Source organism: Lepidochelys olivacea, assembly GCF_965140295.1.
Source record: "Lepidochelys olivacea isolate rLepOli2 genome assembly, chromosome: 2".
Classification (NCBI taxonomy): domain Eukaryota; kingdom Metazoa; phylum Chordata; order Testudines; family Cheloniidae; genus Lepidochelys; species Lepidochelys olivacea.
Genome location: NC_140412.1, coordinates 266,434,629 through 266,448,836, shown reverse-complemented (window position 1 = coordinate 266,448,836; position 14,208 = coordinate 266,434,629). Strand labels below are relative to the sequence as shown.

The 14,208-nt window shown below is 42.4% G+C and overlaps 1 protein-coding gene across 5 annotated transcripts in view; it reads left to right on the top strand.

Annotated features, from left to right (window-relative positions):
- The window catches only part of SETD2 (SET domain containing 2, histone lysine methyltransferase), a gene marked incomplete at its 5' end in the record, with an annotated part of 151,353 nt that overhangs the window by 35,788 nt on the left and 101,357 nt on the right, over positions 1–14,208 (top strand). For all 5 annotated transcript variants that reach the window (XR_014710376.1, XM_084620147.1, XM_084620146.1 and 2 more), the window contains 3 exons: positions 608–5,061; positions 7,049–7,180; positions 8,073–8,201. Coding sequence is in view for 4 of the 5 variants with exons in the window: in XM_084620147.1 (XP_084476273.1) it covers positions 608–5,061; positions 7,049–7,180; positions 8,073–8,201 (4,715 nt within the window). The remainder of the gene's footprint in view (positions 1–607; positions 5,062–7,048; positions 7,181–8,072; positions 8,202–14,208) is intronic.

The window sequence follows — 14,208 nt, the reverse complement described above, 5'->3', positions numbered from 1 at the left end:
TGACAACAGTGTGAATGACTGACTGATTGTTAATGGAGCCTCTAGAAGGCAGTTGTATTAGAGTAATTCCATTCACTATCACCCAACTCATTAGAAATTACCAATGAATGATGTAAGTTCACTGGAGAAAACTAACTTTAGTGAGTTTGTCAGAAATTTCACTTGCAAACTAACTTGCTCTGAAAAATTACTGCATCACAGTACAAAGTCTTCTAGGAAGTGAAAACAAATGGACATAATCTTGGCAATCCAGTATAGTTTGTGATCCATTCAGTTTTTCTGAAGTCAGAACAGGGAGCTGTGCAACTGTTGAAATAGAGGTAAAGGATTTAATATATTAAACTAAGAGAAATGGGTTAAATTTTTGAATGGGTCCTGTCTAGGTCCTAAAAGACATTTTGTTCAAACTTCAAAATTACTGCATAATTGATTCTGTACAGAAGAGACCCAGTTCTAGAATTTAGTGTGGCCACACTATCTCTGACTTCAGCCAAGCTTATCTGTTGTTGTTTTTATGATCACTAAAAATTCATGAGTTAAAGGGTTATTGTTTGATAGTGTATGCAGAGTGCAGTTATTCCTTTAACTGCTTATCTTTTTATTGCAGGGCAAGACTGAACATGTGCAGAAAGCTGGTTTTGTCAAAGGCCCAGTGTTCAAAGGTGTTGCTTCTAGCCGCTTTTTGCCCAAAGGCACCAAGACAAAGGTTAACCTCGAGGAACAAGGAAGACAGAAGGTGTCTTTCAGCTTTAGTTTAACAAAGAAAACCTTGCAGAACAGATTTCTGACTGCTCTTGGAAATGAAAAACAAAATGAAACTCAGAACTCCCCAGCTACACCCCTTCCAACTGACTTCACCCCCAAAATTAAAATGGACCTGGGGGATGCCTCTGTTTCAGCTGAAGAATCTTCACCACCGAAACCTAAGGTGGAATTGGGCAAGATCCATTTTAAGAAGCATCTGCTCAGTGTAACAGCAAAGCCCCTGCTGGCTGCTGTAGCACCACTGCCCTCGCTAGCAGCTGTCGCACCAGCAGAAGTGGCGGCAGCAGCAGAATGGCCGTTGACCCCATCTCCACCGCTCTCACAAACAGCATCTCCACCAGCACCAGTGCTAACAGCAGTAGCTTTGCCCCAGTCGCCAAGAGCCGCGTCAGGAACAGCGGCACCGCTTCTGCTGCCACCTGTAGAATCAGAAGTCCAAACTTCAAAGGAGCTATCAAATGCAGTCGCGAAAGAAACTTTAGAACTGGACATTAAACAGGATTCTGCATCTAATAGTGCCGAAGAACATGTAACTCAAAATATGTCTGAGCAAATGGAAATAACGTCACAGCAGGAAGATTCCCATATTGGGAAGGAGGAAGAAATTTCGAACAGCTCAAAAAGTGTTTCTCTGTGCTCCAAAAAGCAGGGTTCTAAGAGGAAATTTTCTCAATCTGATGCCACGTTACTGGGTTCTGAATCTGATGAAGATTCTATAAGGACTTCTTCAAGTCAGAGATCACATGAATTAAAAATATCAACAAGCACAGAAAAGGAAAGAGATCCGAAAAAGAGCTCAACTTCTCTCAAAAGTGAAGATTCGGTGAAATCTTCCTCTCGATCTAAATCGGACAGAGATGAAAAACATTCTAGCCACCCAAAACCAGAGAGAGACTCTAGGTATATGTCCTCCCGATCTAGGTCAGACAGGGACAGAAGACGAAGCAGGTCTCATTCTCGTTCTAGGTCTGACAGATGTTCTAGAACCAGCTCATCCTATTCAAGATCAGAACGCTCTCATTATTATGAATCTGACCGAAGATACCATAGAAGCTCCCCTTATAGAGAGAGGACAAGGTATTCACGTTCTTACACAGATAATAGGACAAGAGAGAGTTCTGATTCAGAAGATGAGTATAGGAGGACCCATTCCAAATCTAGTGACTCAAGGCGTACGTCATCTCATTCCTCCTCATACAGGGATTCTAGAACTTCTTCTTCCTATTCTAAATCAGACCGGGACAGCAAAACAGAGTCGTCTTATGCTGAAACGGAGAGGAGAGGAAAGTCTTCAAAAACAGATAGAGAATCAAAAAGGACTTCAGAAAGTGAAGTATCAAAAAGGTGTTCTCCCCTTAATGAGCTGGGTTATCGAAGGGGGGCATCCCATTCTAAACCTGATAGTAATGTGAACTCTTCCTATTATAAGTACACCCCCACAAAGACTTCTGCACCAAAGTCTGATAAGTCTAAAAGTTCTTTCTGTTGTACAGAATCAGTTGAAGAAATCAAACACCAGTCTAATTCTTTAGATTTAGAGACACCTTGTCTAAAAAGCAATGAGTTAAGAATGACTATTATAAAAAAGTTTGAAAGGGAAAAGATGGTTTCTCCATTCAGTCAATTAAATGATTCACCTACTTTTAAAAAGCTAGATGAGTCAAAAGATGGTTCTCCTAATTTGAAGTCTGAACTTATAGGAAATGATTGCCATGACAGTATTAAGGAACCAGAAAATTTAATAAAGGTAAAACGTGATCAATTAAGAACGTATTGTCCCATAGAACTGAATATAAATGGGTCCCCAGAGGGTAGGTCTGATGACTTGGCAACTTTGTGTGTCTCCAAAACAGAGGCTATTGCAATGTCTTCTGATGATAGTCTCGGTAGATCAGAGGTATCACCACTGATAAAAAGTAATACATTTTATGTGTTGCCATCTAATGGATTTCAAAATATATATAAATCTAAAGAACAAGATTTGGATGAGTCTCATATACAGTCTGAGTTCAACAGTTCATTTAAAGAAAGAGAGGCTCCAGTTCCTTCAGAGCAAGATGAAGTTATATCTTCTCTTGTTACAAATGTAGATCATTCTGAAATGTTAGTTAAAAAATTGGATGATCTGGCAACTCCTTGTAACAGAACCAAAGATTCAGACTTTTGCTACATTTCAGATGATACTAGTCCTTCTTTGTATCATTCAGAAGTTGAAATTGAGTCCACAGATATAAAGGTTACTCAAGAAACTTTAATGGACATTCATGTAGAGCCACAAACAGTTACATGTGATTATGAAAACACGGAGGATCAAAATTCAACAAAGTCTGCATGTGAAGATGAACTATATGATATTAGTCCCTCCCATGAGCTGAGCCTAACGGTAGATAGTTTAAGCAGAGATTCTTCCCAAGAAGAATGCTCCCTGAAAATCAGATTAGACAATGAAATTATTACACCACAACCAGAGGAAAACCTTGCTTCCAAATTGGATAGAGCCATGCAGAATGAAAGTGAAGAATGCTTGCAACATTCTGAAACTGAGATAATTGAATTAGATGCCCAGCAAATTGGTCCTGATTTAGAAAAAGGAAAACTATCATTTAAAAATGAGCATTCATATTATTTAGAAATACCAGTAGAACACCTAGAAAAAGAGGAACCAGCTAAGGAAAGTTCTACCATCTTCGCTGAAAGAACCAGGTCTGATGACTTTAAAGACCAATCTCTGGAAGTCTCGGTCGGCAAGGATGAAGAAAATGAGTCACTGGTGGCTTCTGCTTTTTCAGAAGCTTTGTGTCCGTCTTGTGATGTCACTGCGACTGCAGAAGAAACAGGAACTGCGGCGCAAGCGGCCACGTGTGACAGTAGTGGCAATGCTTCTGAATTCATTTCTGCTCATAACGATGGTTATTCTGATACGGAAGAAAGTGAGAGTGAGCAGGACAGTGAAGAAAGTGGTACAGAGGATTCTGATTCTGATGACAGTATTCCAAGGAACCGTCTTCAGTCGGTTGTGGTGATTCCTAAGAATTCCACTCTAAGTATGGAAGAGAGTAGTCCTTGTTCGTCTCGGAGCAGCCAAGGTAATACACGCTATTCTGATCATTGGGAAGACAATAGGCCAGAGTCCAGCAAACCTTACTATGAAGAAAGATCAGAAAATACAGCAAATAAAAATGGTCCACATATTGAGAACAAGTGTTCTCCTCCTAGGGGAATGGACAAGAGTCCAGCAACATCTACTGAGCTCAATAGAAAGGAAGCTGAAGATCTCCAGCCTGATATTTCTCAGCCTCAGAGTGATGGAGTTGATAGTACAAGTCAGACAGACCTAACATCAAATTCTAATGGCAAACCAAATCCAGATGAAAGAATATTGAAAGAATTGATGTCCATAGCTAGACCGGTCGGCAGACAGCAAGATGAGCAGTCATTTTGTTTTTCTGAGAGCTTTGAAAGTGCTGAAAATAAATCTAGGCACCAGACACATTCTTCCAAGCCAGACAGCAGGCAGGGAAAGAGTGGGTTCAGTAATGTATCTGGCACAGGAGAGTTCTCCAAACTGGATGGTTTTCATTCAACAGAGGACTTGTGTAGCCTGGGGTGGGACTTCTCTCAACCAGAGAAACCCAGTAGCACATATCAGCAGCCCGACAGCAGCTATGGAATGTACTCGGGTTACGTTTGCCAGCAGGGTTCAGGATCATACAGTGGCTCCCAGAATTACTGGCAAGGCAATGGCTGTTGGGACCCAAGGTCTGGTAATAGGCCCTCTGGAATTAATTATGAACGAATACAAGGGCAGGTACCAGATTCCCTAACAGAGGACCACGAAGAGTATGAACAGGATGACAATTGGGTCGATGATTGCAAAGCTCACTTTCCTAGCCAGTCGAGTAAATTTCATTCTCTCAGTGATAAAGAAAAGGGTTCTGTGCAGGCACATGAGATCAGCAGTAATTCAGCAAAGGAGCCAACAGTTGTAAATGAGAAAAAAGAACAGGCAAAAATTTTGGAAAAAAATGATGTGAAAGAGCGAGGACCACCAAAGAAAAGAAGGCAAGAATTAGAGAGTGACTCTGAGAGCGATGGAGACCCAAGAGAGAGAAAGAAAGTAAAAACAGATGGAGAGGGGGAGCAGTCGGAGTCCTTGCCTCAGGGTTCAGCAGTGGTTCGCCCACTGTGTATCATGGAAGAGTTCAGAGACCCGCAACGCTGGAAGGAGTGTGCCAAGCAAGGAAAAATGCCCTGTTACTTTGACCTCATTGAAGAAAATGTGTATTTAACAGAAAGGTAACTAATGGATTTTCACCTTGTTTGCTTCTAATAATTTACATTTCAGTTTATCGTTTGATAGGGCGTTTAGAAAGATATCACAATCTTCTCCGAGCAGTAGTAGAGTGATGCGAAAGAGGGAATATCACATTTCCACCACCTAAGAAAGCTTTTCATAGAGAACAGGAAGGATTAGCCATGAGGGGTGTGGAGAGAGAAGGGTAAGGATCAGCTGAATCCTGGATTCACTGGCAGTCCATAGAAACATCTAATAGCAAAGTGTAGCCAAATAGAGGGGTGACAGTCATAAGTGCTTGGAGGAATTTAGCTCCTGCTAATATTAATTAGCTATGCTGGTTTAATTTTCACATGCAATGCTAAAAAAAATAAAATTGGTTGTCTTTGCTGTTGAGTAGCCTGATAAGCTGAAGATTGAAAATCATGGGTGCATTTGAGGCTGCTCAAGTCCACGCTAGTTAGCACTTATTATTGTCATACATATCCATGTACCCATGGCAGTTTGTAAGAACGGCTTTCATTTTTTTGCCTCATTTTTTGTTATACACCATTCATCTGAACTTCATGTGAGTATACAAGAGCCTGGAGCATCCAGCAGCTTCTCTTCAGGGCTTGACATATCCATTTGCTTATGGCCTCAGGCAACAGATTTCTTTCTCAAGACAGGTGAATGGCTATCTTGACTGCAGGAAGAGAGGTTTTGCACCATCAGTGTGGGTTTTAAATGTTATATATGTAATCACTTTTAAATAAAGAACATGTTAGCTATCATTTTAACACACCCAGAATTTCAGTCTGAATTTTTAAAAGGTGACAACTAATTGCAAATTATTTTATTTCCTGTTGCATAGGACTAGTTGATGTATTTTACTGTATCTGATCACTGAACCGTAAATTCTGGTTTCCAAGCTCCAGGAATGGCTAATAACATGGTGCTTCAGAGCCAGACAACCCTTCCCTCTTAGAAATGTACCCACACAATTGTCTAGTGCTGTAAAGGAATGTGTATAAAAGTGCCTGTCTCTGCCCTCGTGGCAATGAACTTAAACTCTGAACGAGATTTGATTATAGTTAATTTATGCTATATGTAAACATTAATAATTTTGCCCCTTTGAAATCTAGCTGTGGTATGTAACTCAGCAGGTTTATTGTATGATCTGTGAAATAATACTTAATTTCTTTTAAATTTAATGGCTTTTATTTTCTTCAAGTGATTCCTTGTTCTCATACGATTTGATGAGGTAATAAGTAGCACTTTATGATGCTCTTCAGCCACATTCTGTCCACGTCTTATCCTTTTCAGGACCAAAAAAAAAATAAAAAAATAGGCCCCATTTAGGAAACCATTTATGATTAGCACCCTAGAAGCTGTGTATCTTGCACTGTGATGCAAAAACCACAAATTTGATTCCCAGTCCTGCTCTCTGGTTCTCTAGGCTGCCGAAGGACAGCACGAACTCGGGGCAGAAAGCATGTTTTGCCCCTGAAATATGGGTACAGTCTTTCTGAAGACTTCCCCACCTATCTCTTCTACATAAATCGTGGTAACTTAGAATGGTCTCTGCCTATCATTTGTGCCAGCCTAGCTCAGGCTAATTTCTATCAAGACTTTAAGATTAATTCCTTTGAAAGTTATATTCTTACCCTGCACTGAAAAAACTAAGCTAGAGTTTTACCATTACTCAGTGTGTAGCTGCAATGAAATTAAAATAGGATTGTGTGCATTAAAAAGAGGTGGAGAATAGATACGTTGCGTTAACATCTTGGCAGTCTTTTCTGAATATCGTATCTGGTCATGAATTTACCAGAAAATAATGCTCCTGACTGCTCTTACATCATGTTGATGTAAGCTGAATAGCTGAACAGTGATTTCTAAAGAGTAAATCAATTTTAGTCCAGTAGCAAATGATAAAGATTGAGTTAATTTTAGATGGAGTGATTTTTGTCTATATTGATATGTTATAATGCTGCCTTAACCTCCCCACAGGAAGAAGAACAAATCCCATCGTGATATCAAGCGAATGCAGTGTGAATGTCCGCCTCTTTCCAAAGAAGAGAGAGCTCAAGGGGAGGTAGCTTGTGGTGAAGATTGTCTCAATCGCCTGCTCATGATAGAATGGTAAGTACTGTTAGGTGAGATGTCAAAATGGAGCTCATTATCTTTGTGTTGCCATTTGCAGTGACATATATTGATACGTTGTCCTTTTTCTTTTGGAGATCAGAATTTAAATCCTAACTTAGGGCTTGTAAATGAGTGTAGTAGTCTCATATTAGTCTCTGAGCTTATCACAAAAGCACTGAAGTGTCTGCTCAGGAGGCTCAATGCACTGCAACCTAGGCTTGAGGGAGGCTGGAACGGGGGAAGAGTAGCTTTCCTTGCAGCTGCCATGTTTTTCAGTTTTTTCTTCTATTGCCTACCTCTCCTCTCTCACTAGGCTCTTTCCCGGCTCTTTCCCGTCCCTTTATCTTGAGTCCTCCTGCTTGGAAGGAAGTGGTAGCAGGGCTGAGACAACTGCTGCTCCATGTTTTCAGTTGGCAGGAGGCAAAGAACTGGGCAAAAGGAGCTGCACTGACAGCTAACTGGCAGTCAGATTTGTTTCCTGATAGATGGAGACATGATTGTTACCAAGTAAGATGGGAGAAGAGGGATGAATGATATGGACCCTGTAGTATCTAAGAGGCTGGATCTCTGATCAGTCCAAGCTCTAGAAGCAGGGAAGGGGGCAGTCTCTCAGGAAGAAGCAATATAAAATATACAGGACAGATGCCAGTATGTTGATTTAATCACAGTAAAGCTGTGGTTCTAAAAAAATCTTTGTCTAAATGTAAACTATTCAAAATTGAACATTGGTTGTCAGGTGGTTACATTTCTTTATAGTGAAATATGTTTGTGGGTTTTGCACTTAATTCATTATTTATTGGTTCATGTCTATTTCCCAGCTGTTTCCCAAGCTGCTTCTGTTGTCACTGCCAACCCACTGGGAGCTGATTGTTCTGTTTCCTCTACTTAGTTCTTCCAGGTGCCCAAATGGGGACTACTGTTCCAACAGGCGGTTCCAGAGGAAACAGCATGCAGATGTTGAAGTGATCCTGACTGAGAAGAAAGGCTGGGGACTGAGAGCTGCGAAAGATCTCCCATCGTAAGGCTTTCCTCTTCATATGACCTTTAATTGAGTTATTTCTCAACAAATGGAAAATAAGTTGCCGGCATTCTCTCATTTTCATTACTTATAGTCAACCAGCTGAATTTCCCCCATCCTAAACAACCTTGGCCCCACCTACTCTCCTCTCCTTCGCCCTTCACCTCTAAGCTCATTGAATATGCCTCTTGTTGTACCAATAAAATAAAAACCAGCAGGATCTTATTAAAGGGAAAAAGGCAAAATACCACATTTATTGTGAATACAGAAAGAATCATAGTAAGCAGTTAGTTATAGCTATAACATTCCATTCAATCTCATATTTATTCACACATTCATTCATACAAACACACACCCACACACATACACACCCACACACACAGGTTCTGCAAGGTTGTTATCATAGTTACCAGCCTTAGAGTTGCTCATGCCAAGTCACTGGCCAGGTGGCCTGGACATGAGGAGGGAGCAGGGCCTTGTCAGATGCTCATCTGATGCTCCTGGAAGTTGGTTTGCAGAATCAGACCCCCAAAGTTCTCACTTTTTAGAGTCTATTTTTATAGGAATTTCTTCCTATGCCAGTCTATGGGAATTGCTTCATCATGCTGTTGCTGAATCAATCAGCAGATAGCACATTCCTGACGGCTCCAAGATGTTATCTTGTTCTTTGGTTCTCCCATCCTTGAGGCTGTTGGGTGGATTCCAGTCTGCCCTCCGGGGGGGTGGGGTCCTCTGGTTATTTCCACTTGACGCCTTCTTCAGCCGATGGACACTGGATTCTTAGGCTGGCACCTCCCTGATCATTCAGTTATTATCCACACCAAGCATCCATCTACATACATCCTCTATCTCTATTTTAATCACAATTGTTAATACAACAAAAGGGTGGGGAGTCTCTGGGTGCTGTTTCTGTTGTTAGAGTATTGCTTTGAGTCTCTCTCTCTGTGAATTGCTTTGAGAATAGACTCTGTCTTAGAATGTACTAACACAATTAGCAGCTTGCAAGTTTCACACATAGAGGGAGAGAAACAGTACCAAAAACCAAGAGACCTCTTAATTAGTAATACCCTGGAATTTAAACTCTGGGGAATCAAACTCATTTGTGATTTTAATACAGAACTTCTTTAATATGATCCAACACTCTTATAGCTGTTCACACATTCCTCTCCTGCAGTATTGGATCTCCTCCAGTCTGCTTTCAGTCCTCTCCATATTACCAAAGCTACTCTCCCCAAAAGTACTGACAGTCTTTTCCTAGCTAGATGCTATAGCCAGTCCTCCATTCTTGTCCTCCTTGTCCTCTGTTTCTACTACTGTTTGTCACATACTCCTTGAAATCTTATGGTCTCTCTTTGTGACTCTGTTTCCTACTATCTCTCCTCCCCTCTGATCACTACTTTGGCTACCTTTGTTGGTTCTTCGTCCTCCCCTGCCTTGTCTGCGTCGGGATCCCACAGGAATTGGTTCTTGGTCCTCTCCCCTCTTTCCCTTTTCAGACTATTTCTGGGTAATCCCATCTACTCACATGCTTTTAACTACCATTTTTACACTGATGATTCATGGGTCTGACTTTCCACACTTGACTTGTCTCCCTCTAGCTAATCCCACATCACAGCCTGTTTGACATTTAAACTTCAGGTGGCCAAAACTGAACTCCAGATCTGTCCACTGAAATCCTCTCTATTCCCCTTAATTTTCTGACTGTGACTACACCACCATCCTTGTGGCTGAGGCCAATTACATGGGAGACATTTTTGACTTCTCTTGCTGAACTGATCTGTAAGGCCACAGTCATATTACATCCTTCATATCTCCCCTCCACACCCAGCTCTGCTGTAATGCTTTTGAGAAATCAGCCATTTAATGATGGCAGGTGGGGCATATGGTACTACATATGATATTGCTGGTACTCATTCGTTGTTAACCTACATATATTTGACTATATCCCTTCCCCTCTCCCCCCCACCTTGTTACTTCTCTAAATTTGAAAGCTCTGTGGGGCAAGGGCCCTGGGTTTATGTGTTTGCACTAGGCACTGTACAAAAGGGCTCCAGTCCTTATCAGGGCCTATGGGCATGATTGTAATACAAATCTATTAGAATGTTGCCAAGAGACCCCCCCCCCATTAGTATTGGAGCCACATTGTGTTAGATGCTGTACAGAGTTACAGGCCCTGCCCCGAAGAGCTTGCATTCACAGGCATAACAGCTGGGTGTAACAAAGTGTGATACTCAGAAGAAAGACACGGAGAAAAGTAATGGGAGGAATATGCTTTTATATAAGTGAAATGTGCACAGCTAGGTGGTTTCAGGTCAGTTAAATTTTCTTAAAATATATCTGAAAAGTCCCTACTGGCTCTCTACCCACTTAGGAGTTGGCTGTTTCCCATGAGCACAGTAGAAAGGAGTTGTTGGGGGGCATTGATGTGAGGACAGGATAGTGTCTGCATAGACTAGTTTAGGGCAGGTATTCCATGCAGAAGAGGCAGTTTGGAAGAAGTTGCAAGGGTGCTTATGGGGAAAGCAGACAAAATGGACTGTGAAGGAGGCAAGGGGAGACTTCATTAGAGACAAAAGTGGATAAATAGGGAGAGGCTAAGTTGTGATGGCCTTAAAGGTAAATTCTATGCCTTAAATACTGGATAAATTTTCCTGACTGCTTATATGGTTTAGACAGCATCATTTCCTCCCCCCCCCCCCAATATATTTCATATCTCTTCAGAATGCAAAGAGAAAATTCAAGTGTTTCTCTATAGAATGTCGCAGTTAGATTTTCTCCCGCAAAACCTTTTGTAGTTGCACACTTGGTTGTTCTGAAGAACCAAAATTGTGCATTGGCAATTGCATCAGACTCTGAAATTTGCGATTCAAACAGCCGTGAAAGGGAGCCAGCCAGTAAGTCTGTTTTGTCTCAAGTGCATGTGACTATGGGAAGTTTTAGATGACACTGTCTTGTATTTTGCTATGCAGCAATCTTCTGGTGTCCTGGAGTTTTTAATGTTCCCTTGGAAATTCTGATTCTTTGCTTCTGTTGAAGCACGCTAGGAACCCAACAGAAGTTCTTTGCTAGCTTTTTACAAGAGGACACATTTGGTCTTGTAGCAGCTAGAAATATTGCTGTCCTGTCAGTTACGTGAGCTTTTGCATGAGGAAGACAGCAGGTGAGTTTTAATGTGAAGCAGTCCTTCACAAATGAAGCACGATAGTGCTTAAAATGTAGTGAATGCTGAGCTGCATATTTAAAGCAATATGTTTAACTGGCAACCTCTGTACTGAAAGTCCGTGTAAAAGGTAAATAACCAATCTTTCAAAGTTATGGTTATCTTATGTATTGACTGTTGAGAGTCGTCATAATCTACTCCTCTCAGTTGTACAAAGTTTTGATAAAGATGAGCTTGAGAGGTGTGACCATGGCTAGTAAATCAGTTACCAGGTTGCAGTGTAATATACTATCAAAAATAATTTTGATTGATTCTGGCCTGGGTATGCAAAGGCATCACAGTTTAGACCTCCACAGCTGTCCCAGAGGTGAGTCTCTATACCTCTTTGGGAATAGTGCATTTGGTACTGGGCTCCTTCATATCAGAGAATGTATGCAAACTGGGGATGAATTCAGGGAGGAGCAGGAAAATATTGAGGAGACAGGACTCACTTAGGAGGAAAAATGTAAAGAAGAAAATCTGTATAGTTTGGCAAGGATGAAAGGGACATAAACCCAGGAGTTGGGTTGGCCCAGCCTGGTTTGCAGTGCTTTTAGAGCAGGTACTCTTTTAGCTCAGTGCTGCTGTTTTTCTCCTCACTGTGCTCTGTGCTCCCATTCCCTGATGGTAGCACCACCGCCCCATCCTAGAGTCAATGATGCTGAGTTCAGAGTTGTGCTGAAGCATAAAAGCCCAACAGAAAGTGCAGTCAGGACTGTAAAAGGGAAAAGAGCCAGCTGGAGCCATAGCACACCCATCTGAAAACTCTTGCTACCAACTTCCCAGGAGGCTGAGTTCTGCCTCATTGTGCCTACCCCAAGGCAGAGCCAGGGAAAAACCCAGCAACTTCATGAGAGAATCATGTGATGGGGTCTCGGTGATCTCAGTTGTGGCTTTCTGAAATACCAGGGGCCTGGTTTATTGGATAAATGGTCAGGGGAGATGGAATAGAGGAGCCTGACTTATGAACACAGGATCTTAGAAGAGATGGGTAACAGACATGTGGGTTGGGGTATAGATGGTCTAGACTACAGATTACAGGAGTTCAGGGAAAATGGGGTGCATAGGGTCCATGCTTTGGTGTAGCAAGTGAGGAATGTTCAGTTCGAGGGGTGCTCAAGAGGGTACCGTCACTACCTCCCTGCTGAGCCCCCTCCTCCCAGTCTATCCTCTGATGTTTGCAGGGTATGAAACTCTAGGGAGTGAAAGGAGTTTTTTAGGATGTGATGAGAGAGTGTAACGGGGATTAGTGGGATGACATTAAGAAAAGGGAAATATCAGGAAAAAATTCTCGACAGTGCAGCCTACTAGCCAGGGGAAGTGTGGAAAGCCTGAAGCATTTCAAGCCAGATTGGAGAATGCCCTGGATAACTGTAGCAGGGCAACAGCTCTGCTGGAGTTAAGGTTAAAGCCATTTTTCTGCTTGGAACTTGACTCTTCTAAGTGCTCTCAAATCAACACAGTTACTCGGATTGACTTGAAATTTGGTGTGCCTCATGGGGGCACCAGGTTCTGTTACTGGTCCAAATTTGGAGACTATTTTGGAGATCAGGGCATTTCTGATATACAGCCCCTCCCCACCATCATCCCCCAAAAATTCCAGCTTTCTTAAAGTGGAGAGAATCTGGCAACCTTTTTTGCTCACAGATAGAGATCAAATCAGGGCTTACATCGTTGCATCAGGGTCTCCAGCACTCGAGGGTTGCCCCAATAGAGCGCCTAGCACCCACCAGCCCTTTGAGGGAAATCAAATTAAAACGTTATTTGAAAAAGTTTGCTTCTCCTTTTCAGCTTGTTGCAAGCCTCACGACGTGTGCTTATTCTCACTCCTAATAGACTACACAGAGCATGTCCAGAGGCATTAACAGGATTGTTAACCTTCAAAATTTCACAGTAGTGGGATCGCTCAAGAGGATAAGCAGTCCTTTGAACCTGACCCATCTAATGCTAGTTTGAGTCCCACTTTGTTCAGAAATCTGGAAAAGCTTGGGAGGCATATTGCTAAAATCTGTCTCTGCCAGGGTTTTTTATTTTGTGGAAATGTAATCAAAGTATTTTTGGGGGGAGTGGAAGGGGACAAAACCCCCCACACTAGACATGGGGAGAGGCATTTTAGGAGGCCTCTGCAGGGGCCTGAGCCCCTGTCCCTGCCCATTGCGTGTTCTGGGATCTGGGGGACCCTGTTCCACTTGGGGTGTCTGAACCCATCTCCCTGCCCCTCCATGTGGGCTGGCATCTGGAGTAGTGGGAGTGGTGAAGGTAATGCAAATTTAAACATCTGAAATCCAGGAAGTGAATAGTTCAGATACATATCACTGGAATGTGTGGCGGTGGGGCCTGGTTTGGAAGAAGGGTGGACTGGGTGGACATGGGGCATGGCTGAGGAAGCCTGGCTGAAGCAGCAGCGGGAGTCCCAGGCTGGAGGTGGGCAGTGAGAGTGAGGGACCCAGCTGAGTGTGCAGCTTGGGTTACATAACCAAGGTAGCTTGTGGCCCTCCAGTAAGCTGCTGCCTCTGATACATATATGCAGCAGCATAGGACGGGAGACAGCAAAGAGCAACTTCTTACATATTAATGGCTTCTACGGTGCCAGCTAATGGCTTAATGGGATGGGAAGGGATAGCTGGAAATGTTGGGAGGGCTACATGTTGTGGGGAATGATGGGGCAGGAGGAGAGAGAGGCACCATTCTTCTCTCACGCTTAAAGTTACTGTAATGACCATGTAATAAAAACTGTCAAGGTTTTGGGACAGACCATGGATGAGATTTCTCTTACAGGCCCTGGCAGCAGCCAGATGCTGCAAACAT